At 41.1% G+C, this 18,069-nt stretch overlaps 1 protein-coding gene across 1 annotated transcript in view; it reads right to left on the reverse strand.

Moving 5' to 3' along the window:
• Positions 1 to 3,466: 3,466 nt before the first annotated feature.
• CCDC39 (coiled-coil domain containing 39) overlaps positions 3,467 to 18,069 on the reverse strand; it is a 30,053-nt gene continuing 15,450 nt past the window's right edge. The window contains exons 11-20 of the mRNA XM_054039185.1: positions 17,443 to 17,607; positions 15,616 to 15,753; positions 14,134 to 14,342; positions 12,367 to 12,490; positions 11,164 to 11,323; positions 9,489 to 9,595; positions 5,711 to 5,851; positions 5,335 to 5,514; positions 4,966 to 5,054; positions 3,467 to 3,868 (exon numbers count right to left, since the gene is read on the reverse strand). Coding sequence (XP_053895160.1) covers positions 3,700 to 3,868; positions 4,966 to 5,054; positions 5,335 to 5,514; positions 5,711 to 5,851; positions 9,489 to 9,595; positions 11,164 to 11,323; positions 12,367 to 12,490; positions 14,134 to 14,342; positions 15,616 to 15,753; positions 17,443 to 17,607 — 1,482 coding nt within the window. The 3' untranslated portion in view covers positions 3,467 to 3,699. The remainder of the gene's footprint in view (positions 3,869 to 4,965; positions 5,055 to 5,334; positions 5,515 to 5,710; positions 5,852 to 9,488; positions 9,596 to 11,163; positions 11,324 to 12,366; positions 12,491 to 14,133; positions 14,343 to 15,615; positions 15,754 to 17,442; positions 17,608 to 18,069) is intronic.

The following is an 18,069-nucleotide window of genomic DNA, read 5'->3' on the forward strand; positions in this document are numbered from 1 at the left end:
GCAATCCTGGTTTATATTAAAAATGAGAATCTCTGCCTTGAAGGCTGGGCTTGCCCTCTACGGATACTTGCTGAATATAACTTTAAAACATTTGACTGGGATGTTTAATGGAATTTATAAATAACTTGATAGTTATGGTGCCATTTTGATGGGAAAAGACGGTTACTCATCTTGGTAACTGTTGTTGTTCGAGATGTGTTGCTCATATCCATTCCAATAGGTGTGCGCACGCCACATGCACGATTGTCGGAAGATTTTTTACCCTAGCAACTCTCGGTGGGTCGGCTGTGGCGCCCCCTGGAGTGGTACCAGATATATGCCCCTGCTGACCCAGCGCCCCCTCATTTCCTTCTTACCGCCCATGATGGTCGTTGGAACTGTGGAGAGCGGCATAGCTGACCTCCACATCCCTAGCTTACTCGTTGTATTATAGTTAGTTCGTTAGTGTAGTTTACCAGTTTTAGAGTAGTTCTTATTGAGTTTTGTATATATAGTGTATATAAGTAGAGGAAACAGGGTTTATCCCCGTTCCTCTGCCCTGGCACCAGGGCTCATGCCCAAGTCTCCAGGTTTCAAACCTTGCTCGGCCTGTCTCAAGCCAGTATTGGAAACCCCCCCCGACTCCTGTGTGAAGTGCTAGGGTAAAAAATCTTCCGACGATCATGCACTTGGCGCGTGCACACCTATTGGAATCGATATGAGAAAGCACTCGAAGAAGAACATAAGTTACTCTTACTATGAATATTGAAACTCATTTGTAAATCTTTGCATTCAAAAATTTGCAAATAGTCTGGTTCAGTGCATGAAAGTGTAAATGATTATCCTGTCAAACTTGTTTTGCTGATACTAGAAATGTATTTTTCCTGTTGCCTTTCTGTAAATGGAATGTCAGAGGCCAGGCAAACCTGATCAACACTCTGTAAGCTCGGGCTATACTCTGCTATAGAAATGTCATTAGTCATATTCGCTTCAGTTATAACAAAGAAGCTTGGTACCTTTCGTCCTACAGCAACTCTGTAACTCCAATGCTGCAGCATTTAATAGGCATGGCAGAGTGGAAAAGGAGTGACAGATGGAGAAATGGTGCTCTTAAAGTAAATAACTGCCTTGTCTCAGCTTTGGAAGTCCTGCCACACCTGCCTGCTGCAGCTTTGGCAGTGAAAAGTCTACCTTTACAGACTCATAGCTACCACATTTTGTGCAGGTATATGGGTAATCAAGCTCAAGGACATCAGCACAAAAGAATTCATTGTTAAAGGCTGAGGCAGGTGCTTAACTTCAAGCTTTTTTCCTGGCCATTCTGTTTTTAAAAGCACACGTCCAACACTGCTCTAAAGTGTCAGCATATTAACATCTAGTATAAATCTTGCTGTAGCTAGACATAATTTAAAAAGCCCTGAAACCTTGGAAATGGTTCTACAGATAAATGGTAGTGAACAGAATGTGTCATCATTTTGGGAAAATGTGAGAAGCTAAAGTTAGGCACTTGGCTATAAAGAATGGATATTCTGAGCTGTGGCCCATAACATGCTAATAGTCTTATGATTATAGTATGCAGTGTCATAGCCAGGTTAGTTCCAGGCTATTAGACAAGGTGGGTGAGGTAATATCTTTTATTGGACCAACTTCTGTTGGTGAGAGACACAAGATTTTGAGCTTCTACAGAACTCTACTTTAGGTCACCTCTGTAAGCTCAAAAGCTTGTGTCTCACCAACAGAAATGGGTCCAATAAAAGATATAGTAACTCCTCGCTTAGTTATGTTCCTGAAAAATGTGACTTCAAGTGAATCCAATTTCCCTATAAGAATTAATGGGGGGGCGGGCAGGGGGTGGCGCCTAGGTTCCAGGGAAATTTTTCACCAGACAAAAGATTTTTTTTATTATATATAACACAAACATATCAGTTTTAAACAATTTAATACTGTACACAGCAATGATGATTGTGGAGCTTGGTTGAGGTGGTGAAGTCAGAGGGAGGGAATATTTCCCAGTGAATACCTTACTGCTAAATGATGAACTAGTATTCAGCTGAGCCCTCAAGGGTTAACATATTGTTAACATAGCCTCACTCTACAAGACAGCACAAATGGAGGGATGGGAGACAGAGACACACACACCCTGTGTGAGAGAGATGCGCATTGCCCCTTTAAGTACGCTGACCCCAATCTAAGTACATTGCCTTTTTAAGAAGATCAGCAAGTTGAGACAGCAGCTGCTGCCAGCAATCTCCCTCTGTGCTGAGTCCTATCGTGTCCTGCTCGCGCTCTATGGAGATGGAGTAAGTGGGGGGCAGGAGAACACCCTGACATTAAGCCCCCTCCCCCCAAGCAAGCAGGAGGCTCCTGGGAGCAGCTCCAAGGCAGAGGGCAAGAGCAGCACATGGCAGAGGGGGGAGGGACAGATGAACTGCCGGCAACTGCTAGCCTGCTGGGTGGCTGCCGCACGGGGAGCGGGAAGCTGATGGGGGGGGGTCTGCCGGTCCACCCTGGTTCCAAGCTCCAACCCGCTGCTCTTTCTGCAAGCAGTGGACAAAGCAGGCAGCTGCCAAACAATGTTATAAGGGAGTATTCCGCAACTTTAAATGAGCATGATCTCTGATCAGCAACAAAACAATGTTAACCGGAACAACTTCAAGTGAGGAGTTACCGTACCTCACCCACCTTGTTTGTCATGATTATAGTGGCATTAGGAGGAAGAAAAATGGTATAACTTATTCCAGAGGTTTAACAAAGTTTCAAATATAACCCAATCGTTGTGTGACAGATTCTATTTAATGAAATAGTGGAAGGTTTGAAACTTGGCTTTATTTACAAACTTATTTCTCCCCCTCCTCCCCCCCCCCCCCCAAATTTTGAAAGAAGAAATCTAGTCTACTTGTAATTATCTAACATTAAGCTATAATGCTTACTTGAAGACTGTTTTCTTTGACAATGACATGATTGTAAATCAACATTATAGAGGGTGTTTACACACAATATAATCAGTGATGCGTTAGAGCAGGGGTCGGCAACGTTCAGCACGTGGCTCGCCAGGGTAAGCACGCTGGCGGGCCGGGCCAGTTTTATTTACCTGCATACGCGGCAGGTTCGGCCGATTGCGGCCCCCACTGGCCACGGTTCACCAGCCCGGGCCACTGGGGGCGGTGAGAAGCCGCGGCCAGCACATCCCTCGCCCGTGCCGCTTCTCGCCGCCCCCATTGGCCCGGGACGGCGAACCGCGGCCAGTGGGGGCCGCGATCGGCCAAACCTGCCCCATCAGCAGGTAAATAAAACTGGCCCGGCCCGCCAGGGTGCTGAACGTTGCCAACCCCTGTGTTAGAGGGAAAATAGGAAGACCCTAGTTATGTGTCCCTAGAAATATATACTGATCTTGTGCCAACTAAGAATTTGAATCACTGACATTTTGAGGATTTCCCAGAAGTCCTTTAGGCATAACAGCAGGAATTAAGAAACAAGTTAGACACAATTTCATTTAAAGTTTTATTTGTTAAACAGTCTTTCTGCCAATTTGATCATTTGACGCATTGCTTGTGTACTACATACATTTTCCTAGCCACTAAATTAAAATATGTACTTCAGTCTAGTAAATGTTTCTAACAAACAGAAGATCTTTCTAAATAAGGAAATGTGCATTAAAGCAATTTTACCAATTCAGCAGCACTAGTGTGATGTGAGTCAGCTGTAGTGGAGTTCAAAATATTATTTCAGGCTCTTTCTGCTCTGAAGGCTACTGGAGCTGCTAGCTGCACTGGCAGGCCGTGAACCAGCACTCGCTGTTGCTGCTGGCGAACTGAACGATAAACTCAGATCTATAATTTTAAGTGGGGATGCTTGGCCAGAAGCTGAACCCATGGTGCTCCTGGTTGATCTAAAAAGGCAAAACAAAGTTATCGTAAAGTTAGAATGTCGACAAAACCCTCTTGATTAAGAAGGGAAAAGAGTGTCGGTGATAGTACAAGTTAAGTGATCACCTGAGCACTTTGTAAGACTAATGCATCTCATCTTACAGTGTGTTAGTAGCATATGCATTTATGATCTTAAAAGGCTGGAGTCTGATTCCCAGTAACAGTGATCGGGGGGGAGGGAGAAACTGAGCGAGGAAGGAACTAGCTTCTACAAACTATGTGGGCAAGATGTTTAATGTTTGCCCCGATACTCTACATGGTGACAGGCTTCAGAGCGGTAGCAATGTTAGTCTGTATCAGGAAAAAGAACAAGGACTACTTGTGGCACCTTAGAGACTAACAAATTTATTTTCCACTTCATACATCCGATGAAGTGGGTTTTAGCCCACGAAAGCTTATGCTCAAATAAATGTGTTAATCTCTAAGGTGCCACAAGTACTCCTGTTCTTTTTTCTGATACTCTAGAAATCCTCATCTAGGATCTTGTACTACTGACCAAAGACACCTAGAAGAAATTTGTCTGGTCACAGCTGAAGACTTCACTCAAGCCACAATATTTGTAACATCGCAGGTAGAGTATATTTCCTTTGTAACAGAAGAGAAGGTACTTTGGTTTGTTAATCAGCCACCAGAACAAGCTTTTTTAAAATAAAAAAATCTTTATATGTAATGGGAAAGGGAACTGAGTTTAAGACTAATAGTCCAGAAGACTGCAAGTGCAAAAAAATCCCAGCTGTAAGGAGGAGAGCTGGGTCCTCAATCAATTTGAAAATCATCTAAAAGTGAACTGTGCTCCAATGAAAGAGCAAAGTAGGAAGGGGAAGAGTGGGGAAAAATGAATGATAAGCAATTTCAGAGCACTGCTACCAAGGAAGTCTGAAATTATTGTCCTGATTTGAAGTGAAATGGACTAGACTAGACAGAGGCATAGGACTTGTCCACACATCTATAGTGAAGCTTTTCCTAGCCAACAGAGATGAACAAGAAGGGACAAAAGGAAAAATCGGCATGGGAGTACAATAATAGTGTACAGTATTAACACTTTTTTTTAAACACTCACCTGACAGAGGCCACTGAGCTTTGTGAAGAAGATGATCTAGAACTGTAATGACTACCTATGGAAGCAGCTGTAGGAAGTTCTAAACAGGACTAGAAGAGAAAAGAGATCTACTATTGGTCTTTGCAAGTGGGATATATGACACATACACTACCGATTTCTATGATACCATATGTGATAACAGCTACTTTCAGTATATTCCCTTATTTTCAATGCTAACAGCATGACCCGTGTTTCACAATGGCTATATTGTATTTTATGAAATTGTGGCACAATGCCTTTGAATTACTAAAGTAATCCATTAATTGTTCTTTACTATCTATAACAGTGTCAACATTTTCAATAACAGTTAAAGTCAATTAGAGATGCTACCTGTTGGAAGTATGTTTGAAAGGGTAGAGTTAAATCAGGGTTTGCTTCTAATACATCAACCAACAATTTGTCAATGGTTCTGCTGTAGTCTTTCAGCTCACGGAGGTCAATGTCTTCTTCCTCCTGCGTTTTCGTTTTACTTTTCTTTAATGATCGAACTTCTTTGGATAGTCTGGAACACTTTTGGCATAAAGTAACAGGTAAATGCAATTTAACAAAGTTGAATATTGTGAAAGTTTAAATACCTTTTATGAAAGGCCAAACACTGTTAGTAACAGACTTAAATTTTAAGTTTATGTTGCATTTTTACTATACTCCAACTATAACTCAATAAAAGCCAATAAAATACGAGTTGTCACTTATTTATTAAACCAACCTGTGTCATGACTCTTTCTAACTTCGGCTTCTGTTGATCTATTTCTTTGTTCAGCTGCAAAACCTGAGCTTGCTTCTGATTTGTTTTTTCTTGGTAGACAGCCTCCTCTTTTATCATGATGTCTAAAGTGTTTTCCATACTCTGAAAGAATAAGTACAGATCAAACCTGAACATCAAAGAACAATATTATTAGTTTTAAAAGTATGTGAATGTTAAGCAGTATATACAGTGATTAATACCTTTTCAATAGTTTATTGCACTTAACATTTTGTATTAGGCTTTGATCACAACTCAGAATTTTTTACTCTTGTTGCTTGTGGCCCAGATTTTTCAAGGTGTTTAAGGGTTTCACCTCTGTGTTTTGATACCTGATTTAGGCGTCAAAATCCCATTGACTGTCAATTTTAAAAATCTGAACTTCTAACTAGCCGAGCCTCCATCTTTAAAATGTGTTAGAACTATGATCAGACAACCCCTACCATCAGTTGTCTTACTTGTATGATGTGTTAATCAACTGTACATAACATGCTTAACGCAAGCTCAAAAGGATGGAGTCCTTGTCCAGCTGGTTGGAAGAAAGGAGGTTATTGTCTCTTTTTAAGGGCTCCCCTATAATGGGGCAGAGGGATAAGTGGGGAGAAAGCTTACAGGGAAGAGCAGGAAGCAGCTGGACCAGGTGTGGGTATGGGAGGTATTGCCCTTCCTGCTGACTGGAAGGGGTGGGGTATTTATAGCCCATGGAGCCTCAGATGGGAGCCTTTAGTCGACATGGCTTGGAAGCAAAGATGCCCCAAACCACAAAGGGGAAGAGTGCAGATAGCATACTCCCAGGCAGTGTGGTGAAGGAGGTGCAAGCCAGGGTCTTGGAGGCAGGGGAGAAAGGAGAAACACCCTTGAGCAATAATGAGGGGACACCAGGCTTTCATCAATCACCCAGCAGCAGCTGCTGTAACTGCAGCAAGCTTCTCTGCCTCCTACTTACATGGGACTGCAGGGCTCCACCAAATGGCACTGGAGATCTCCAGGAGCCTCAGTGACCAATGGGTCCCTATGAGGATGAGTCAGAAGGGGCAAAAGCAGCAACCCAAAGCCATGTGTTTCCCTCTTGTCAGGGGGTGGGTTAGTGACCCCCTTAAGGGACCAGGGGTCGCAGACCTAGCTGAAGTCTCTCTCTCCCATTCATGTGTGGGAATGGGTGTGGGAGGAGGGGTAACTCCCACCAGCAGCAACAGCCTGAGCCAGAAGAGGAAAAAGAAATGGCTCTTTGTAGGGGCAGGGCAGGGTTGACTGCTTCCTATACCATGCCATAGTGATTGGTTGGGCCCTTGCAGGAACGGGGGGATGGAAGGGGAGGTTTCCTGGGCTTCTCCATACTGCATAGTAGTCAGTGGGTGTTGGTTGTACTCTCATGCCCCACAGCGTGGGAACACTTGTGATTTAAGGGTGGGAGACAGCACAACAGGACAGCACAGCTAGTCTGGAACCTTGGCATATGAGTATCAGAGGGGTAGCCGTGTTAGTCTGAATCTGTAAAAAGCAACAGAGGGTCCTGTGGCACCTTTGAGACTAACAGAAGTACTGGGAGCATAAGCTTTCGTGGGTAAGAACCTCACTTGCATCTGAAGAAGTGAGGTTCTTACCCACGAAAGCTTATGCTCCCAGTACTTCTGTTAGTCTCAAAGGTGCCACAGGACCCTCTGTTGCTTTTGGCATATGAGGGCTCTCGAGTAGAGATGTAAATATCAGTTAAAAAAGTTAACCAGTTAAACAATTAAAATTATATCAGTTAACCGAGATCGCTCAGGCGGGGCGGCCAGGGCTGAGGGCCTGGTGGGGCTAAGCCTACTGCGGCCGGGGCTGCTTCAGCCAGGCGGCTTGGGCTAGGATCCTTTTGGCCTGCCAGCCCAACATGGCTCTGGCCTGGCATAGCTGGCCAGCTGCCAGGGTAAATGGTTAAGGTCTGGTTTATGGTAAGCCTCATGCTTACTGGTTAACCATTTAACCTTTTACATCCCTACTCTTGAGGTGGTACAAATATCAGCAGTGCTGCAAACATTTAAGGTGTAAGAGCACAGGTTTAACAATTTTGAGCAATTTCATATTTCAAATTTTTTTTTTTTTGAGCTTTTAGGGTCAGTAAACTAGTGACTGGGTCAGTGACGGATACTTTGTGAAGAGCTTTGGCGTGGAGGAGTGATCTGTCCTCTTGACCCTGAGAATCTCAAAAATAGACTGGGGGCAAGGGGAGTCCATAATGCTATAGGAGGGTGGTTAAGATTAGGATTTGCCCAGCACGCGCATTAAGGACTCAGTCATGGAGATGGCAGGCCCCTCACAACATACCAATTTGTTACAGTTTTCAGAAGGGGGCTCACAAAGTGGGAACTCCCGGAACATGAAGTGTGTTCCTACTTATTCTGGATTGAAATCACAACATCTGCGGCTTAACTAGGGGTAGGAGGCCACAGCAATTCAGGTAATTAGGCAGTGGCACTCAAATGCATACAAGATGTACATAAGACCCCACGTAGGGAATCAGAGCTAATTTTCCTGTTTCCAGTTTCAGAACCAAGCAAATGGGCCAAGTGACTAATGCTGTGTATCTGTGGGTACAGTACTGTATACTGGGCACATAAGCAGGCTTTCCAGTCATCTGGAGGTTCACAGCTGTGCCTAGATTCTGAGCCAGCATGGAAGGTGGAGTGTGCTGTGGGACCAGCTGATGGCCTGGGAGTAGGCACCATGTGCAATTATTGTTCATGCTAGTAAACAATTCGGGAAGAGGTAAGGGGGGGTGGGGTGAGGACATATTTTTGTTCAACATTAACGAAGGACTGTAAATATGTGAGAATGCATTGGGAAATGGGAAGCAGCCAAACTAAATTGCTGGCACCTCTTTGTGGCAGATGTCCAGTGCAGAAGGCATTCGTTTTCCCTGCAACAGGTCTGGGAACTGGTGGGGTAGGGCAGGGGAGATAGGTTATAATAGCATAATTTAGTACAAAAAACTCATGGGAGATGTCCAGTGCGGGTACTCATTATGGAAGGAATATGGTTGTCGGATAAAATGGACCTGAAAAGGATTTGAAAGAAAGCATCTGTTAAGGGAGCTGAGGAAGTGGAGTTTGGAGTGCCTACATCACATACACCAGGGAGCCAGCCCCCTCCTTTTACAGCTCCTTTTTATCTCACATAAGGGAAGGGTTGTGGGGTCCCAGCAACTGGATGGCTGGGACTAGGTTGGGGATTACATGGAAATGAATAAGGAAAGGTTGACCTTCACTATACCATCTACTGCCAGGTACTCCCAGATATTTTAAGTGAATAAAGTTGCAGCCTAATTAAACCACACCAATTGCTACCTGACTTTCTTCCAGGGTGGCCAGACAACGGATGAATAACTACATAAATCACTATGTGTAGTTTACATATATGTAGACTTCATATGTAGTCAGAATGACCAATACTGGGTAAAATTTTCAGAGGTACCTAAGTGATTTTAGAGCTTAAGTTGTTTTGAAAAATCAATGACACCTAAGTTTGTAAGTGCCTATGTCATTTTGAAAATGGGACTTGGGCTCTTCTATGAGTTTGACACTTTTGAAAAGTTTATCTATTGTCCATGAGCAATAGGAAAGGGGTTGCAGAAAATTCACAAAGGAGAGTGAGGAAAAAATATTCCCAGAATGCTTCTTAATCCATGAGGGGGAAAACATTTCCTACGCTAAGGAAAACTATGGCTTCACCTATACAAATGGCAATCTCATGTGCCCATTACCTGAAGGTCTTCTTGAAGCTCCTTGATCTGTCTTCGTTTGTATCTGTATTTTTCATCAGCAGCTCTTTTCTCTTCTTCTAATTGCAGCTTTTCTTTGTACTCCTCACCTACAATATCAAACACTCTGAGTTAGAGTTTAAACATTGTACAAGGTGTGCATACTAACATGTTTAGGACATTCGATTTTCATCCCAAAGACAGACTATTGCTGTATTTTAAAATAAGTGCACCAAAATGTATTCAAGTACAATACACAGAGACATCATTTATGCCATATCTAGGGTAACGGAAGTCTTCTGCCAGGCGACCTTGAGGATCTGCAACTGTGCATTATACTAAACTGGGCAGTACATTTAGCAACTCACCTGCCTGATGTTGCAATGATCAATTGCTGAACAATAGATGTATTTGTAAATCAAAAGAAAAGAAGTATAGTTGGTAATACAAGGTTGAAGCACCCTATGAAACACTTTAATCTCTGTTTGATTATTTAGGTCATTGATTAAAGCATCTACCAGGGCAAGGGGGAGCCTTAAACATTCTAATGTTATCTACGGTGCTTCTGAGAAGCCTCCAGGACTTTCCAGCAGAATTATTACCACAGGTATTTTAGGAGACTTATAATTTTGTTACTCAACTATAGAACTAAAAAATAAACACTGTACTATATTTGATGTACTATAAAATGTATACATGAAATGTTAAAAGAACAACCAAAAAGGACGTCTTTACAGGAAGTCTGTGTCCTAAAGTGCCCACCCCCGTACCTGCTTTTAATGGATTATAAAATTACAGGGAATATCCTCAAAAAAAAATTTTTTTTTTTAATTAAATACTCCACAAACTAGTCACCTAAAAACAAGGGGAAAAGTGACTGGTTTATCAAGGATAAGGATTTAAGATCCACTGCTGTAAAGCCAGCAGAGGGCGCAAAAGTTAAATAACAAGCCCTGTCTTCACACCGTTCTTGATATCATTGATAATAATGATGCATAAATAAGACTAAACAAAGAAGACTGATTGTGAAAGCTGTAAATTTGCAATGAGCTGTCAACAAAAGGCAAACAACATAAAGTCCCATAGGATTCCACAGACTGTACAGTGGGGATTCAACTTGTTTAAAGTTGTCTATGCAGTACACAAACAGTGGCACAATCCTCAACTCACCTTTTTATCAGATAACAGCACTGCCCTATAATGAAAACAGGAAACAAACAATACTGTCGATAAGGGACCTGCCTTCACCAGTGCCTCACAACCACTGTGCTTTGCTGTGCTGCCCCTGGATTCAAGTACTTGCAGACCTACTGGCCATTCCTTCTATCACTGATGAATGGGCTTTCAGTGGAGGCACTTTGTGCAGTCTCTCTATAACACGTTATGCCTCCCTATTGTGGTTCTGCTGTACTCGAGAGTTTTCACAACCCTGACTTAGGTTTAAGAATTTGCATAAAAATAAAAAACTTGAACTTTATAGCATCTTTTTCCAGTACCTACTCTGCCCTGGTGAACTGATAGCAACATTCAAAATTATTTTTTCTTCTGCTACTATCAGTGTGTTCTGTAGCTAATTTATTCAGTATACAGCCCTTTAGTATCATTGCTTCGCTCCAGTGTCCCTGGTTTATGCTTTAATCTCTAACACATAAGTAATAACAATGTTCATTTTACATACTTGTCTCTGTCACTGTTTTAAAAGAGTTCCGGTAATTGCTGTTGCAGTTATTAAGCACATGCATGGTATTTTGCAGGGCTATGACTTCTTTTTCAGCTTTGCGGATCTTTGCGTCCAAGTCATCACCTTCACGCTGAAGGTCCTCCTTTTCCTGGGCAGCCTAAAAATAAAAACAGAGATCTAAGAGAGAAATAATCAAACAGACATATTGTGATGGCTGTCTCTGGGCTGCATGGGTCTTACTGAAACATACTAATAATATCATGACAATAACAGAAGAATACTTGATGTTAAGTAGTTAAGAACAAAATCTTTTTCTATACTCTTACAAGAAATTAATCTTCGAGCCTGATCTTGTCATGAGCACCTATGCAGAGCTGATTTCCCTGGGGTTCTATGTGGGCACAGGGGTTCACATGTGTGTTCACAGTAGACGCCTTAGCTACTAAGTAGCCAGAAAGTTCTGCTTCTTCTAGGTTTGAAAACCATATGGTGAGATAAGTTGTCCAAAACACTCTAACTATAACGTTGTTCTTGGATTATACAAATTTAAGACTAAAAGAGAACACTATGATTACTCCTTTCCTTTTGGATGGGGATTTCAATAGAGTGGCTATAATATCTGCTGTGACCTATAAAACAGATTGACCAGACAGGTAAGTTCATTTCAAATTTTTGAAACAAATAAAAATTAAATCAGTGGTGCACTGTGTGAGCACCAGGTTTCATCCACGTAGAGCAGCTTGCAGGACTGGGGCCTAAACTAGAGTTTTACTGAAATCTAGCTCTGAAGTAGTAGTCAGCTGAAATCTGTACCATAATTATTTTGTTTAAATCCTATTCCAATTTGAGTATAACGGAAAGCATGAGAGTAAACTGCAGGATGTCCTGCAAGGCATTTTGGGCCAAGGTCCTGATATTCCACATGCCATTCAGAAGAGCAGACTGGTTAGAAGATCCTGCACTCTGGGAATAGGGGTAAAGAGCAAAGAGTCATCGCCCCAAGACATCAGGAAAGAATGCAGCCTAAGACCTTTCTCCAACAGGGGCAACAGGTGGGAGGTCAAGGTGTTTGTCTTGGAGATGAGGGAGTTGAAACTGGAGTAGAATAGGGGAAGCTATAGTTTAAACCAATACTTATGATGATAATGGAAAAGTTTTTAGTTGATTAAAAGCATTCCAGCAGTAAAGTAACTCAACTACCTTAATGACATAGTACGTCTGAGTTTTCTCCTCTTCTCCTTCAGGAGGCATCATGACGATGGTAAGAATTTCATATCTGCACCTTAGTTTTTCAATTTTACTTAGACGGTCTTGAAATTCAGCACTGATTGATGGAAGAAAGTGAACACACATTGATTGAGATGTTTAAGAAAATATAGGTTTCTGTCTTGTACCATTTTTTAGGCTATTTCTTCTATTATAGCTACACTTGCTGCTACCACAGTAGTTTGAACATACACAGGAGCCAGCTATGAAAGCAGTACTGCTACTGCTGTCAGGTAGGCTTATTTGTTCCCAGTCCTCCCCAACCCCAGACATCTGGTCCTCGTCCCACCCCCACAACTTCTCTCACACTACTGCTTAAAGTGGACAAATTTCAGATCCTTCGCATCACAGGGAACTCTGTAATATACCTCCCCCAAGCCCCAAATTTTAAAGCTTTGGCATTTAAGTCCTACAGCTGCACAAGATGCCCCCTGCTGATCATTTCTTAATATTGCTACTGCTAAATGAGAATAAGCAACAGCAGGCAACAACCCCAAATCAAATTACAGGCAAGTACTAATTAGCTGCGTAATTGTCAAAGGAAAAACATACAGTCTGCGCTCTGGGTGAGGAGTTAAGCTTTAGTCACACTAAATCACTCTAATTTCCTATTGCGTGGGGTGTGGTTTGCAGAAGGGTGAATAAAACCATGCCAACTCAGCTGTTGAGTGTTTGTTAGCTTCCTAGTTAGATTTAACCACTCGCTACAAGACCGATATTAGGAGGTCAGAAATAAAGATAACAAATATTTTGAATTAATTCTCTTATTATGAAGGCAACAAAGAAGTCTGTGGTTTCTTGTAACTTTCTAATATCCATTTACCACAGTGTAATCAACTAACTGGTATATGTGTACCATTTCTGGTCTACAGGAGATTAAAAGCTCTACTACAAGGGACTGTTAATGGAGATTCTCAGAATGCTTGTAAGAGTTGTTCACTTACTGGGTCACCAGTGAAGACCAGAGTTTTCTCTGCTACTTTATTTCTGATGAGTAGGTCCTCTCATAAAAAATGACTTGACTGTTCTAACTAGCTATTATAACTAGCTCTAAATATACAGACAATGTAGTCACCAGCTATCATGAACAAATGCAGCAGTGGAGGGTCAGACATAGGATCTTTGCCTTCAAAAGCCCAGACCTCTACCACTCGAGCTTAAAGAGATTCTGGATGTCTGTAGGTATGCAATTACAGATTCCTTACAATACCAGATGACATATTTCCATATTGGACAAATGATGATTTCTTGTTCAGGATAGGATGGGGGATAGCAGAGAGTAAAGAGATATTTGCCTAGTGGTTAAAGCAGGAGATTGGCATCAAGAGACTTGGGCTCTATTCCCAACCCCTTCTACTGACTAGCTGTGTGACTTTGGGCAAGTCACTTACAATCCTCAATCTTTCTGTTTGGGAAATAAGGATAATATTTACCTCCCTTTGTAAACACTTTTAGATCCCACATGAAAGACACTATATAAAAGTGATTTAAAAAATGATGTCTGAGAAATTAATTTATTAATGCTGTACTCAAAGACAGAGAATCTACTAGCTGATTTTTGAAACGTTTAAGAGAGGAAAATTGTAAACTGACCACAGTTCACCCAGACATTTTGGAAAACATCTTAATGTATTGTGTTTCTATTTTCCATTTACTGTTAAGAACATTGGAGGTAATGTTTTGAAAATGCATGATAACTACCTTACACTTTGCCGTTCCTGCTCCACAAATCTTATCTGTGATTCAATCATTGCCTTGTGAACCTTAATTTCTTCAGTTCTTTCTTCCATAGCTGTATTTAACTGTAGCTTTCGTTTTTCCAGTGAGAGAACTTGCTCTGCCTTGTTGTACAGCGTATCTCGAAGACGTTTCAATTCCAATTTTAAGAGATTATCTTCAATCATCAAATCCTATCAAATGCCAAAAAGAGAAATAATACAAAATTAAAAGGTAGGTATGCTTTTCAACTTGATTTATTTTTAAACTGACACATTTTTAGAAATTCCAGTTTCCTGTAAAGCACTCTTTAAACAGTATTTCTGTATCACAATAACCAGAACTGAGCCTTAGGTTATTGTTTTATGCTGTAGTCTCAGCAGAGCCTTGACCACCCAGAGTTCTCTTGGGGACAGGGAAAAGGATAGGGAAGTGCTTGTTGCAAAGCTCCCGCTGCACCTTTTCAAGTGCTTCAGGTGGTTTTGCACCTCTCCCTTGTGTCTCACAGCAAAAGGAAGAATAGGACTTTTACAAAAATGGTTCTAATTAAGAAATCAAAATAAAACAAAAGGATAGCTGTGATTTATACAGAGCCTACATTACCAAACTCATACTCCCAAGGTTGTGCTGATGAGCCTTGCTTGGGAGAAATAAAAAGCAAACCCAAAAAAAGTCTTAGTTTCAGACTTTAGAACATAAGAAAAACAAAAGATTTTTGCAAAAAGGATGAAAGTGGAAGGGATAACAATTATTATGTGTACTTGGTGCATCCTACTTGTTGTTACATGATATTTAAATTAGTGAGCCAGAACATCAGTCTCAAAGTTGGAGGGTGAACATCTGGGTTTGGGGCATGCTAGCCAAAGAGTATTAGCTCCTCCTTTTCCCTCTCCATGTAAGTCCCTCTGTAGGGTCACCTTGGCGCTGTGGCTCCACAAGGCTTTGGAGACTGGGTAGAAGGAACAATTGGGGTTCATCTGCTCTTCACAACATTATCCCTTGCCAATTCCATGGATATTCTATCTGTAATTAATGCTACTTTCAGATTAATGATTTCTCAAAGAAACATCAGTAATACGTCTCTAGCAGCAAAGCATTCTCCAAATGGATACTGCTTCATAAATGCAAGGGACTTAATCAATGGTAACTGAACTCCCAATGGAGCCCTACGACTTGAGGTGATAAGAGGCTACAGTTCCTCTACACCCTCCCCAGACACTATCAACTAATGGGACAATAGCCATTAAACTGTCCTTCATTTGAAGATCTGGGTCTTACAGGGAGGCTGAAAGACCAGGAAATTCCAGAGGGTTTCCCTCTGGGAGGAGATGACCCTGCACAAAAGAAAGTAGAAAAGAATCCCCGAACTATTCATTAAGAGTGTTTAGATGGTTTATTCTTAAAAAACAAAACAAAATAAAAACCTCATACTTTCCATTAGTAAAAAGCCACAAACTATCATCATACCTGCTTAAGAGCTTTGGCTTTTTTTAACTCTTTATCTGATTTGTCATTGAAAAGGTTTAGTTCATCTATTCTGATCATCAGACCAGTCATTTCTTCTCCTGTCTTATCCATTGCTCTCTTGATAAAATGGACATCGCTCTGTTAGAAAATAAATAGCTTTTAGTTCATTACATTGGAAACAGATTACACCAAATACTAGCAATTAATTAAAAATTACAGATTATAAACTTTTTGGGACAGGGATGTTCTCTGTTATATTTTTGTATTGTCTGTACAGTGCCTAGCACAATGGGTTCTTTTCCATGGTGCTACTGAAATATTTTAAGTGGGGTGCAAGCAACCCTTTTATAACATCAATACACAACTTTCATATTCATGCAGTCATTGATTTTAAGGCCAGGAGGGACCATTATGATCATCTAGTCTTTCCTCCTACATAACCCAGGCCATAGAATTTCACTGTATCTCCCCCAGCAATTTATGGTTGAACGATAGAGAGCATATCTTTTATAAAGACATCCAATTTTGGGTAAGACTCCCAAGTGATGGAGAATTTCCCACATCCCTTGGACATCTATTTCAATGTTTAATTACACTAGTTGTTCAAAATGTGCATCTTATTTACAGTTTGAACTTTGATGACTTCAACTTCCAGCCATTAGATCTTATTGTATCTTTGTCTACTAGACTAAAGAGCCCTCTAGCATCAAATATCTTCTCCGTATATAGGTAATTATAGACCATGATCAAGTTATCTCTTAAGCTTCTCGTTAATCAACTATTCATGATATGCTCCAATACTGCATTTAAAATTAGACTTACTTAGAGGAGCAAGTCTTCATAGTTTGAAAATTGTTTAAAAAGAAACAAAATAAAGGCCAAAATTTGGGGGATAACCTGGGGGTGAGAGGAGAAGTTATACGTGTATACACAAAAAACACAAATATTGGTGTGTCAAACTCATGATGGGCTGATGTCGAAACAATTTAGGTGCATTTATACATTTCACTGTAACTGTGCTTGCAAGTAAAGTAACTTGAATATGCAAATTGGGTGACTTGTAATATATAAGATCTCCTAGAGCAACGGTTCCCAAACTTGTTCCGCCGCTTGTTCAGGGAAAGCTCCTGGCGGGCCAGGCCGGTTTGTTTACCTGCCGCATCCGCAGGTTCAGCTGATTGCGGCTCCCAGTGGCCGCGGTTCACTGCTCCAGGACCAGTACGTCCCTCGGCCCACGTCGCTTCCAGCGGCTCCCATTGGCCTGGAGCAGCGAACCGCAGCCACCGGAAGCCGCGATCAGCCGAACCTGCGGACGCGGCAGGTAAACAAACCGACCTGGCCCGCCAGGGGCTTTCCCTGCACAAGTGGCGGAACAAGTTTGGGAACCACTGTCCTAGAGGAACATTTTAAAAACAAGAAAAAAGTTGCTTGTACAAGAACTGGGTCAACCTTTGGGCCTGTGAACTTGAACATTTTTCCCTTTAAACAATTAAAAACTTTAATCCTAATTGGACAAAAACAATGTAATTATACTGTAATACATAAGAGCTAGTGTCAATGGAACACAATATTATCATAGAATAATAGTCTCTTACTGATGCTTTATTTTGAAGAAAAGTTTGAAAAGCTTCATTTTTAGCTCCGATTGCTTGAAAATAAAGTCGATTTAAAGCATCAGAGGAGTGTGAAGTGAGGTTATCTGTGTAACTTACATGAAGTTCACACATCCTAGTACCAGATTAATGAATAAAGAAGAAATCTCCCTAAACTAATTTGTTAGGATTTCTAAAATTTATATCAGCAAAGATGATATTGTAAGTAAGTTACCTGAAGTTTCTTGTGCTGGGCATGTAAAAGATTATATGCATCTTTCTTTTCTTCTAAGGTCTTTGTAAGTTCGACAACTTTAGCTTCCAGAACTTGCCTTTCATCTGTATTAACATCCCCTTTTAACCGTGACAGTCGTCGTTCCACTTGCTGAATATAAAAATCCTGTTAAAATTATATTTAAAAAATAAATTGAGAGACTGAGATAAATAATTATAGCTCTTTCTATAATGCTAAATCATTGCATATAAACATTGGAACTAAATTTTGACTTTAGGACAGTTGCCTAATTAAGCTATTGTTATTTTACAATAATATATGGCCTATAGCCTTCTCATTTTAATGTGAAACATTAACAAAATACTCTTAAATGACTGGTGTGTGATGATGGATCATAAGTAATCTCCTAAAAGTGTAACAAAGCACACACTGCACAGATAGGGAGTCAGCTATAGGGAGGCTTACAGCAGTGTTGCAATCTTGCCTCACCAGTGGAAATTGATATAAAGGGGCAAATTTTCAAAGTAGTGCATAGGAGATATGCACATAAATCCCATTAGCAAATAACAGGATTTGGGCATGTACCTCTCTTGTATCACTTCGAAAATTTACCCCGAAGCATCAGTA

Source organism: Malaclemys terrapin, chromosome 9 (assembly GCF_027887155.1).
Source record: "Malaclemys terrapin pileata isolate rMalTer1 chromosome 9, rMalTer1.hap1, whole genome shotgun sequence".
In the NCBI taxonomy this organism is placed as follows: domain Eukaryota; kingdom Metazoa; phylum Chordata; order Testudines; family Emydidae; genus Malaclemys; species Malaclemys terrapin.